We start from the raw sequence: 11,484 nt of genomic DNA, 5'->3' as shown, positions 1-11,484 counted from the left end.
TCGAACTACGGTCTCTCTGATTCCATGCCCAGTGGTCTCTCTCCTTCTCTACCTCAGGGCTCTCTCCTCTGCCCTTCCATCATCCCTTGCACGAGCCTAGTGGGGAGAACCTATGGTGAGTCTAAGGGACATTTTCTTTGAAGCCCAGCAGAGGGCGCCTCCTCCACAGCCACACTTCCAAAGCTTTCTCTCTAGAGGCCACTGGGGAGCCTCAGAGAAGCATAGTGATGTGGACGGGGTGTGTCTCACGGGAGCCCAAAGCACGTGGATTCCGTTATCTTTGGCCTTCTCCTAAGGGTGCCCCCTTTGCTGAATCCCAGGGGACCCACCAACATGAGAACTCTTCCATCCTGCTATGGATGGGGAAACTGAGACTAGGGGATGCAAGAGACTCTGCCAGGAGGGAGCCAGATGTCCTAGAGATCGCAGCTTTCACATGTGCCTGCCCCCCAGCTTCAGGATATTATACCCCGGATTTCAGAGAGCCTAATAAGGTTCATATTTGAAGCCTTCCAGAACCTTGGCTCAGTTCCTTCAGCTGTTTCCTGGGGAGAATGTGTGTGTGTATGTATGTGTCTGTGTGTCTGTGTGTGTGTTAGGGGTGGACAATGGCGGCCCACGGACCTACTGCAGTTACTTGTGCTGAGTGGGACAGGACTCAACCAAGAACAGCATCCCAAGGGAGGAGAACCTGGGCTAGTGTTGGGAAGACACCTGCCTCTGGAAGCCAAGAGTGAGCACACAGTGGCAGGCATACCTGTCTCTGCCAGCCCAGCGAGCTACCTGCCCTCTGGAAGACTTGCCTCCCAACCCCATTCCTTGCCCCATGTCCATGAAGGGGCCCACTCAGAACCCTCAACCACATTAAAGGGCTGCGACCCTAGCCTAGGTTCCCATTGTTTGGGAGGGGACCTGTCCAGGGCCACAGTGTCAGCAGCTTCTAGCCTAGTCTTCTAGCTGCCTTTGGACTCCAGGAGAGTAGCCATGTGGCTGAGGATCATGAAGTCAGGAAACCTGCTTCCCCATGTGCTCAGCTACTGAGGAGTCATTTTGTCCCCTCAGAGCCCATTTTCTCCCCTTCACATCGGTAGGCATAAAAAGGCAGTAAGAACCAGGCAGTGGTGGCCCACGCCTTGAATTCCAGCACTCTGGAGGCAGAGGCAGGTGGATCTCTGTGAGTTTGAGGCCAGCCTGGTCTACATAGTGAGTTCCAGGACAGCCAGGGCTATTACACAGAGAAACCCTGTCTCAAAAAAAAACAAACACCACCACAAAAGTAGTATAAGAGACCAGAAACTACAGGGCATTGACCATGGTGTAGCCAAGCAGGACTTGGCCTCCTCCTTAAAATCTCATTTAACTACACAACAGCCCTCATGTGAATTGTGTTTCATTCCCCACGTAGAAACGATAAACCAAGACTCAGAGAGATCAGCTAATAGGCACAGGGCTGTAGCAACAGCCTCTAGTGCCTCGCCTTCCTATCCCGTTCTACATGAGGTCTGGCTGTGTTGCCCAAGCTAGTCCGAAGTGATCGTCTTGCCTCAGTCTCCCAAGTACTTGATAGTATAGGGCTGCACACTAGTCCCAGCTGACTCCACCACGTAGCCCAGGCTGACCTGATCTCAATAACTAGTCCAGACTGGTCTTGAACACTTGGCGATCGGCCCGCCCTAGCCTCATGGGTATGTGCCCAGTAGCTTTCTGGCCCTCGGGAAGGTAAATGAGGTCCTGTTGTTCATCCCTCCTCCACCTCCCCGTTCTGTCCCTGTCACCGTGGGACTGGTTCACCCTCTTTGGTCGCTAAGCCCTCTCTGTGCTGGGCTCTGCTGGGCCTGGAGAATGGGGGAAGAAGACAGGCCCCTGGGACCAAGAGGGACACATGAGGAGTGAATGGAAGTGAAAATGGACCAGGCCCGCTCACACAGACACACACAAACACTCTCACATGAAGGTCTGGGTTGTGGGAGGCAGAGGCAGCTGCCTTTATTGAGGCCTACGGGCGGGCTGGCTTCACTCAAAGGACACACACTTGATCTTGAAGTCGCCATCCGCCGCCATGTAGTTGATGGCCTCCATGTTGAGGCGGGTTGGGGAACTTGAACTCATGTCCATCGGGCAGCTTGATGGTCAGGTCGGCCTGGTCAAAGGTGACGCACACCTGGTGGGCGGAGAAGGGCAGTGAGCGACACCCTGGAGTGCGGCTCAGAGCCCGGGCGACAGCAGCTCCCACACGGGTGAGTCCCATCAGGTTCAGGGCGGCACGACGCTGGTAATCACACAGCCAGGAAGGGGCAGCCAGTCTCTGAACACTGAAGCCATCACGGTCCCGCCCACCCAGGGCCCGGTCCCGCCCACCCAGGACCCGGTCCCGCCCACCCAGGGCCCGGCCCAGCCCCGGTCCTGCCCACCCAGGACCCGGTCCTGCCCACCTCCACGGTGCTCCCAGGCTGGAAGGGGGAAGGCAGGCTCCCGCTGCTCAGGCCCCCAGGCTCCGCCATCCTTGCTGTTGCACACGATAGTGTTCGAGTCCCCGTGGGCGTTGAAGCGGGGGTTGAAGTGCAGGCACAGGTTGTCGCTGTCTTTCCCCAGGTTCAGCACAAAGCTAGGGAGTGACAGGCAGGCTTGAGGCCATGCTGGCTAGCTCGAGACCCAAAGCTCACCGAGAAAATGCAACATCAGCCGCTGGCCATTCATGCACCTTGTTCAAACCCGGTCAACAGGAAGACCAGGAACCTGGATTCTCATTCTGGCCTCTCTGTGTGAGTTGAGTTAGACCCCGCCATTCCTCTCTGAGCCACGGTTTCTTTCCTGTCTGTGCAATGGAGGGCTGCCCTGAAGGGATCTCTCTCCCAGATATTAATTGGGGTCAGCCCCTTCAGTCAAGCGGGGGAGACCTTCCAGATACTGTCCTGTCTTGTGTACCCGAGTCCCTGGTGCCCAGCACAGACCAGGACACGCCGCAGATGCTCCATCATTGTGGAATAAAAATGCAAAAATAATAATCTCGGATTTGATTTGTTGCATGGGGCCTGGTTAGCAGTACTTGCCACCGAGGTCTCTGGTAGGAAGAAAGAAAAAAGAGGGCCCAGGCGCTCAGCCAGCTGCCTTGATAAATCTGGCCCCTGGCTTTCTCCACACCACAACTTTCCCTCTGGCTTTATTAGGAAACCCAGGCTCTTCCGGGTGGGGCGTGTGGAGGTGCACGCTTTCAGTCCCTGCACTCGGGAGGCAGAAACCTGTGGGTCTCCTTGGAGGCTAACCTGGTAGTCATGGTAAGTTCCGTGCTAGCCAGGGCTACAGAGTGAGACCCTGAGACCCTGCCTTCCCAGAAGAAAAGAAAAAAAAAAAAAGTCTTTCGTAGACTTCCCGAGCTTGAGTGACTGGTCTAAGGTCACATGGCTGCTGAGAAAATAGGCATGGGACTGAGAGGGAAGCATTGAAAGAAAAAGACTGAGCCCATTACCCCCCCCCCTACCCCCCGCCCCGCGCGCAGGCAGCAGGCACGTGGGTGACCCCTCCCTTGCTGCACACCCCCCCCCCCTTACACACCCCAGGCGGAAGGGGAGGGGACAAGCCAGGGTAGCTCTTGAGGCAGCAGCTGGTTTAGTTTAAGAAACTCCATCCCGGAGAGAGGGGGCGGGAGGGAAGGGGCGACCACGGTGAGGTGGACCAGACCCAGCGAGGAAGTGACTCACCCAGAAAACGCAGCATCTGCAGCTGGCCATTAACCCCCGGCGGGCTGGGGAGAAGCGGCTCTGGCCGGCCACGCCCATCCCCAGCCTCAGGACCCCATGGCCTGCGAACCCCGCCTCTGCCACCGCCACCCCCCAGCCCCGCTCCATTCTCACCTCTTGGCGTCGGGGGCCACCTCGCCCCGAACTCTGAGACACTCCCCAGGTTTGAGATTCAGGTTGCTTGCGACCAGACCCTGCGGAGACAAGACCACCTAGCTGCAGTTAGGGCCCAGTTAGGACATGGCCGGAGCTACCAGCAGTGGCCTGGGGTGTGTGTGTGGGCATGCGGTCATTCCCACCCTGGGTATCCTGACCAGCCCTAGGGGAAGCCTAGAGGGTGGGGTGGGGTGGGGCGGACAGGACAAGGTGTAAGTTCTAGTCTGGATTGTCCCTGTGGTTAGGGACAGTCTCCACTCCCAGAAGGGCCTGCTAATTTGAAACTTAGGGCTGTCCTACAGGACAGAGCCTAGAAGATTCACCGTGGTCAGCTTGGAGAATTTTTTTTTACTTGGAGTGGAGGGGAAGATGGAGTGTGGACCTCCAAAGTCCTCATTCAGCTGAATAGAAATGTCGGTGGCTCCTCCGGGAGAGAGAAAGCAGCCTGGGGCCTCTCCAATTCCCCTCAGGGCTCTCTTCTCTGCCCAGAGGGCACACAGACTGGGGTGCAGAAGCCGAGGGGCAGGGCCCGCCCCGCAGGAGTGCAGTATCATGGATTTAGCAAGCTAGGGGAGAGCCCAGCAGATATCTGGGCACTGGGTGGGTTGACAGGAGTTCATTTGTGCGAGGGGTTTCTCTGACATTTGAACCCTGTCCCTAAAGGTTAGTCACAGCCTGGGTGTCTGTTTGTGCAAAGGCACGCAGTTCTCTCGGCCCCCACCTAACCAGCAACCACGAGGAGCCCCAGCCTGGCCTGCGGCTTATCTAGGGCCCGGGAGGTTTTTAAGTTTTTCTGGAGCAGAGGGTGATCTACTGGGCCCTGGTTCTGTGACTGGGGACAGCTGCAGCGGGGGAGGGGTCAGGGGCCTCGAGAGGAGAGGAGAGGGAAGCAATAAGCGAGGGGCCTTGGCCAAAATGTCCCCCTGCCCCCCCCTTTCTCCTCCCCAGGCCACACCCTTCCCACTCCCACTTCTCAGAAAACTACAAAGTGGCAGAATATGGGACCTTGCTGCGGGAACTCGAAGAAATCCAGAACACTCTTAAGCCAGAGAGGCGCAAGGCTTTAGGGGGGACTACGACACCCACCCCCATTTTACAGATGTGGCTACTGAGGATCCGAGAAAGCACCTGCCCAAGGCCGCACAGCTGGGACTAGAAGCAGCTCCCAAACTGGCCACTTTCCTATGCCCATCTGCTTCTGCTCGATCCCCTAGACCTTGGAGTAGAGGGTCTCGCACTCACACAGGCCATGACTGAAGCCAAGCGAAGGTTCCTGCGACCTGCTGCACCAGCTGTCTGCAGACTCCACCCGAGTGACCCGGCCCCAAGCCCTCCACGACCCTTTTAACTGGACCAGACCCGGTGAGTCCCGCCCCTCCGGTGGGCTAAGCCAATTGCATGTCAGGACAGGGGTGGGGGGGCGGTACCAGAGGCGGAGTTAATGGATTATAAAGCCAGTTTTAGAGCCGAGGTGACCAATCCGCGAGCGCCTCCCCTTGGCCCCGCCCACAGGGTCCAAGCGCCGCCCCTTATTCTTCCCCATCCCTCTCCTCCCACCAAAAAAAGATTTGTGCTGTGGCAGAGATTGGGGGAGCCAGTGGAAAATAGTTTGGGGATGAGTTAGGCTCAAGAGTTGGCGGGAAGGGGCCGGGGGGGGGGGGGGCAGCAGGCAGAGAGCCCCCGGGGCCCAGCGCAGCTGGTGGGGGTATGTGTGAGGAGATGCCTGCACAGAGTTAGAGCAGGGCTCCTCGAAGAGGCTGCAGCCTGGCAGACCAGGGTGTGGCTCCGGCTGGGCCTCTGGCTGTGGAAGGCTGAGCAGGACCACGAAGCCCAGGCCCCACCCGGGATTTCCCCGGAAGCCGCCGACTGTGGCCACAGCTCCGCGCCGCTGCTCACTGGGGCTAAAGAAAGACTGGGCTGGGCGCCAGGTCTGACGCTGGTGTCCTTGGCTCATACCTTGGACTTCACTGCAGGGCCTGCAAGAGAGTTCTGAGTGCCCTGGCTCTGACATCCCTGGGCCTAAGAGGCAGCCGAGGGTGTGCCGGCTCTGCACCCTTGGCCTCGCTCTCCCTTTTGGAGACCAGACATGGCCATCCATTTAGCAGACATTTTCCTGAGCACCTACTATGTGTCTAGCCCTGGGCCGGCCTCGGGGGATTCAAAGTTGAGTCCCTCCCAGTCCCTGCTCTCAGAATCCACGGCTTGGATGGAATCTGACCGGGAGTCTAATTAAATAACGCTGTGCTGGCTCTGGGGAAGGCGCAGACACCCACTGGGGTGGGATGGAGACTGGGATGTGAAGCGGGGTCTTGAAGGACCCAGCATTCCGACTCGGCAAAGGCTGTGAGTTGAGAAGCACAGGTCTGGGGAACAAGCCGATGAGTGTGAGGAGACAGTAGGAGGCAGGATCATGAGGGGCCTTGTGGGCCGGATAAAGGGTTTCATTATCGCTTGGCCTGCGGGTCCTGGGGAGCTACAGACAGTTACGGAGTGAGATGTGACTTAGGGAGGCTCACTGAGACCCAGGCTACTGAAAGGATGAGTCCGCCCTCTCTTGCGTTGTCTTGAATCTGTCACCTTTGGCTCACATTCCTGCTTGACTCAGCCTTCCTGACCTACCTCATCCTCCTTCTTAAGCCAAAGGCACAGAGACAAGTCACTGTCCCCAGTCTGCAGTCACCTTGGATTCTGGAAAGAACAAAGCCTCACAGGACAGCCCCTCCCCCACGTGAGGGCAACTGTTCCTGAGGTGAGTCTGTAACCCCGGGAGCGGGAGTGACCCTCTCCTGAGAACCTGCCTGTCCCCTTACGCAACGGGACTTCTTTTGGACCATTCTGCAGGGCCGCCTGTTCAAGTATGCGTACCTCTCGCTATCTGCCCCAATTCTTCCAATATTTAAGCTTAAAATGCATGGTGGCTCATGCCTGTAATACCAGCCCTTGGGAGGCTGAGGCAGGAGGATTAGGAATTCAAGGCCACCATTGGCTACATGAGACCCTGGCTAAAAAATAAACAAATAAACAAACAAACAAACAAATAAATAAATAAGGGGGCTGGAGAGATGGCTCAGAGGTTAGGAACACCGACTGCTCTTCCAGAGGTCCTGAGTTCAATTCCCAGCAACCACATGGCGGCTCACAACCATCTGTAATGAGATCTGGCGCCCTCTTCTGTATACATAATAAATAAATAAATCTTTAAAAAATATATAAATAAATAAATAAATAAAATAAAATAAAAATAAAAATTAATGCAAGCTGGGCAGTGGTGGCAAGACCTTTAATCCCAGCACCCAGCATGCAGAAGCAGGCAGATCTCTGTGAGTTCAAAGCCAGCCTGGTTTACAGAGCAAGTTCCAGGACAGCCTGGACTACACAGAGAAACCCTGTCTCAAAAAATAAATATATATCTAAAACATTGACCGAGCCAGGCAGTGGTGGCGCACGCCTTGAATCCCAGCACTCGGGAGGCAGAGGCGGGTGGATCTCTGTGAGTTTGAGGCCAGCTTGGTCTACAAAGTGAGTTCCAGGAAAGGTGCAAAACTACACAGAGAAACCCTGTCTCGAAAAGCCAAAAAAATAAAAAATATATAAATAAAACATTGACAGCTAATACAGCAACAACTGCCCCCTCCTCAAAAACCAACACACATTAGCACCCTAAAAAAAGACTTGGGGTTGCTGGATCCCTTTATCTGTTCCCCTTCCCAGTGTGGCCACATTGACTAAATCTGTGTGTTTTACCATTACCCTCTTAGCCTCTTTTGAGAGAGTCTCATGCAGCGCAGCCTGGCCTCGAACTTGCTATGCCTTAAACCTCTGATCTTCCTGTTCCTGCTTCTTAAATACTGGGATTACAGGCCTGTGACATCATTCCTGGTCTATGCCTTGTTGGGGATTGACCGCAGGCCTTTGTCCATGCTAAGCAAGCAGCATTCTACCCCCTACTTATCTCTTTAATTGATATAGAGGCCAAGCCCCGCCTGTCGGCTGCCAGAGCTCCCTCTAATACCCTAAAATCTCTGGTTAGTTAGAGGGGTTCTCAGTTCACACTGGGGAATCGGATGGGGAGGGCATGGAGAGTATAGGGAGTCCATGTTGCCATTCCCCTTTTGAAACTGTCCTCTTGGAAGAGGAATGCAGATGTGGAATCATGAGTCAGCCACATCTGGAGGCCAGGCCAGGATTCTGCCTTGCCCTCCCAGGCTCAATCTCTAGCTCCTTCTTCCAGACGAGGAAAGCGCACCCAGGATGGGAGGAGAGAGATGCTGTCAGATCTGGAGTGAGGCTGGGCTGCCTATCAGTCCCCAGCCCCGCCTTCAGGCAGCTACCAGGAAAACTAACCACAGAAGCTTCAATCTTTCCTGTGGGGCCTCCCCAGCCTTCAGTCACAGAGAGGGACTGTCAGGGCCCCACCCAGGTCCTTGACTCTTTCCGTGTGTGCCCCTCTGCCACATCAGGAACTGGGCACATCAGGCAGAATTCCAGGTAGAGGACCAGAGATGAGGCAGGCAATTGCCAGGCCAACCCAGGTGCTGGGAACACAGATCTCTAGGAGCTGTCCCTGCCAGGTCATGACTGGATAGGAAGACCTGCACCAGGAAGTGAGTGGGGAGGACCCTTCTAGCCAGTCTGCACAGGCAGGCCATGGAGGAACATGGTATGAGGATCAGACTCCTAACTGGGAGCTGGGGACTCAGCTTCTGCTTCTAGCCTGCATATTCAGTGTCTCTATTTGTAACTGTGCCTGAAGTCCTGCTTTCCTGCCTGAGGGTAATGTAGGGCAGGACTCAGGTCATAGGTGACCTTTTTTTAAAAAAAATGGAGCTCATGGGGGTTTTGAGACCATCTCACTCTGTAGCCCAGGCTGACCTGGAATTTACTATGTAACCCAGGCTGGTCTGGAACTTGAAGCAGTCCTGCCCAGGATAACAGGTGTGAGTCATTATGCCTAGCTGAGTTTAGGTTTTATAGTCCCCTTGTCCCCTCTTCCAAGGTTACCTTCCTCGCCCACCTATGTTGTAGTGTGGATTTGCCAGATGCTAGTATCCCCTGTAACAGGCACTATGGTTTTTAAGGCAGGGCGGACAGAGATAAAGTCCCTTCTGTGCCCTCCCTGAAGTCCTCAGGGCCTCGTGGGGGTGGCACCCACTTATCTGTCGGGCCTAATGCCCGGCGCCTTGCTTTCATAGCCTATCTCATCTGAGCATATCATCTCACCCTAGTGTCTGCCCACCTGGTGAACTTGTGCCCAGGGAACAGCAGCTGTGGCCAGATCCCAAGCAGAGGCAGGAGGAGCAGGGGAAAGATGGATCTGGGGGCTGCAGCCCAGGGCCTTGGCTGTTCTGAATAACGTTCAGACCCTGGAAAGTAGCAATGATGTCAATCATTCCTGGCTGAGTTGAGGGTTGCAGGTATTGAGGATATGTTTTCTCCCTCCTCCTTCCCCAAGGCCAAAGCCCGGCCCTGGAGATTCTCCCTCAGATCAAGTCCCGCAGCTGCCAGCAGAGCCCTCTGGAATTCTGTCCTGCAGCTTAGCCCTTGGATCTGGCCTTAGCTTGTCCATACAGGTCCCAGCCAGCAAGGCCCTTCCCGGCCCTCCAGCTCCTCCCCAGCCCTGACGCGGTCTGTACCGCCTTCAGCCAGCACTGGCAGCGAGCCATGGAGCACATGGGTACCATCCACGGCACCCACCAAGCTGGCTCCCACATGGAGTCCTTGAAGACAGAGCAGGGAGGGACCCCAGAGAGCCATGCCTGACCTGCTCCCCCACATCTTATATTGCAGGTTAAGGATGTGGAAACTAGAGGGAGGGCGCCTGGCTGTGCTCTCACAGGGAGCTGGAGCTGAGGAAAACAGCGTGGGCCCAGGGACCTCAAAAACGGCTTCATGAAGGGCAGAAGGGTGTGTGGGGGGGTGCCTCCAACTCCTGACACCCTCTGCTAGCTTGTGCTGGTACCCTCCCCCACTGCACCTCCTTGGGGCCGCCCCCTGTGCCAGCTTTCCAGGCAGCCACCTTCTCATCCAGTTTGGTCCCCATCTGGGGTCGGTCCTCTTCTGCTCAGAAGCCCCAGCCTCCAGGGCTCAGGCCTAAGCTTTAGCGTATTACTCCGAAATCATTGTATTTCAATTTTCTCTTGGCTGTGACAAAGCTATCCAACAAAAGCAATGTGAGGGGCTTGTTTTGGCTTATGGTTGAAGTTACCATCCATCCTATCAAGAAAGGCATAGTGGGAGGAGTGGGAGGCAGCTGGTCACGTTGTGTCTGCACTCGGGGAGAGAGAGATGAATGCTGGTATTCACCTCACTTTCTCCTTTTTTCCCGAGCCCCTAGGATGGTGCTACTCACATTCAGGATGGGACTTGCTTCGTCAGTTAAGACTTCTCTTGAAACATCCTCACAGGCACGCCCTGTCGTCTCGATGTGTCGCCTAGGTGCTTTTAAGTCCAGTCAAGTGGACAGTGAAAAGGAACCACCACAATCCATTTCTCGTCAACCTGATACTCAAATGCTCCACTTCAATACACAACACACTTCACCTCTGGCCCCAAAGTCTCAAATTTATCTCTTATCACAAAAGACATTTAATCCATCTCTGGAAGTCCAAACAGTTCTAACACTGTTTGAAAAAAGCCCCAAGTCCAAAATCTCTCCTGAGACTCAAGACAACGTTAGCCATGAACTCTTAGAAAAACTAAAAAGCAAGTTGCTTCCAGTATACAGTGGTAAACATTCCCATCCCCACAGGGAAGGATGGGATCAGATACAAACAAGCCTGAAACCCATTGATACTGACCCTGAAGCTTCCTGCCAGGTATCTGGCAAACCCCGGCCTCTAACACCCTCCAGCAGCCCCACCCACTCCAATTCTGCGGCCTGCAGCTTTTCTCAGCTGGTTAACTCAGCCTCAATCTCATAGCTTCAAGTAATAATGGCCTCGTAGGGCCTCCCGACTGGGACTCCAACCCTGCTGCTACACATTGCCTGGCCTGGCAGTTTCCTGGAACCTCCATGACCTGGAGACTTGCAGTTTGTGTGCTTGAAAAACTAGCCCCTTGCGGATATGCTGCCTAGTTCTGCTGACAGCTTGATGCATGGTCTGGGCCCCTTGGCCACAGGCGTATTGTGTTCTGTGTGCCCTGGTGGTGTTTGAGCAGGGGATCCTCCAGCAGTCTCAGTTGGACCGCTTTCAAGACTGCATTTTTTTTTTTTCTTTTTGGTTGTCCTGAAACTCCCTCTGTAGACCAGGTTGGCCTCAAACTCAGAAATCTGCCTGCCCCTCTGTCTCCTGAGTGTTGGGACTAAAAGTGTGGGCCACCACCACCTGGTTCAAGACTTCATTTTCACAAGGCGAGTGTCCTTCAGAGGTTGCAGTCTCGATCCCAAGGGATCTTTCCTCTTGTCTCAGGCATAGTACTGTTTCTCTGTCATGGCACTAACTTCCTGAACCATTATAACTGTTTTCTTTCTACCCAGCTTCTCTGCAACCTTCTGCTCTTACTCACTTGAGATCTAAGAACGGTGAGCCACAACCATGCCACAGCTTGGATGTTGAGCTGTATTGAAAATTCTGAACAAACTAGTCCATTG

The 11,484-nt window shown here is 54.9% G+C and overlaps 1 protein-coding gene and 1 long non-coding RNA gene across 3 annotated transcripts; one reads left to right on the top strand and one right to left on the bottom strand.

Annotated features, from left to right (window-relative positions):
• Positions 1 to 1,949: 1,949 nt before the first annotated feature.
• Positions 1,950 to 5,251, bottom strand: Lgals1 (galectin 1). The gene is given in 6 exon segments (XM_052748300.1): positions 1,950 to 2,088; positions 2,090 to 2,161; positions 2,433 to 2,459; positions 2,461 to 2,605; positions 3,852 to 3,931; positions 5,136 to 5,251. Coding segments are annotated over 6 exon segments (408 nt in total). The 5' UTR covers positions 5,145 to 5,251; the 3' UTR covers positions 1,950 to 2,013.
• LOC128116740 (uncharacterized) lies at positions 5,141 to 11,484 on the top strand. 2 transcript variants are annotated; one of them, XR_008220583.1, is made up of 3 exons: positions 5,141 to 5,255; positions 6,531 to 6,642; positions 10,221 to 11,484. It is a non-coding gene; the product is annotated as an uncharacterized LOC128116740 (long non-coding RNA). The 2 variants fall into 2 exon arrangements; XR_008220582.1 differs by having other exon boundaries at positions 6,531 to 11,484.

This window comes from Peromyscus californicus, unplaced genomic scaffold (assembly GCF_007827085.1).
Source record: "Peromyscus californicus insignis strain IS unplaced genomic scaffold, ASM782708v3 Scaffold_20__1_contigs__length_68692818, whole genome shotgun sequence".
Lineage (NCBI taxonomy): Eukaryota > Metazoa > Chordata > Mammalia > Rodentia > Cricetidae > Peromyscus > Peromyscus californicus.
This window is presented reverse-complemented; position numbering and strand designations above follow the sequence as displayed.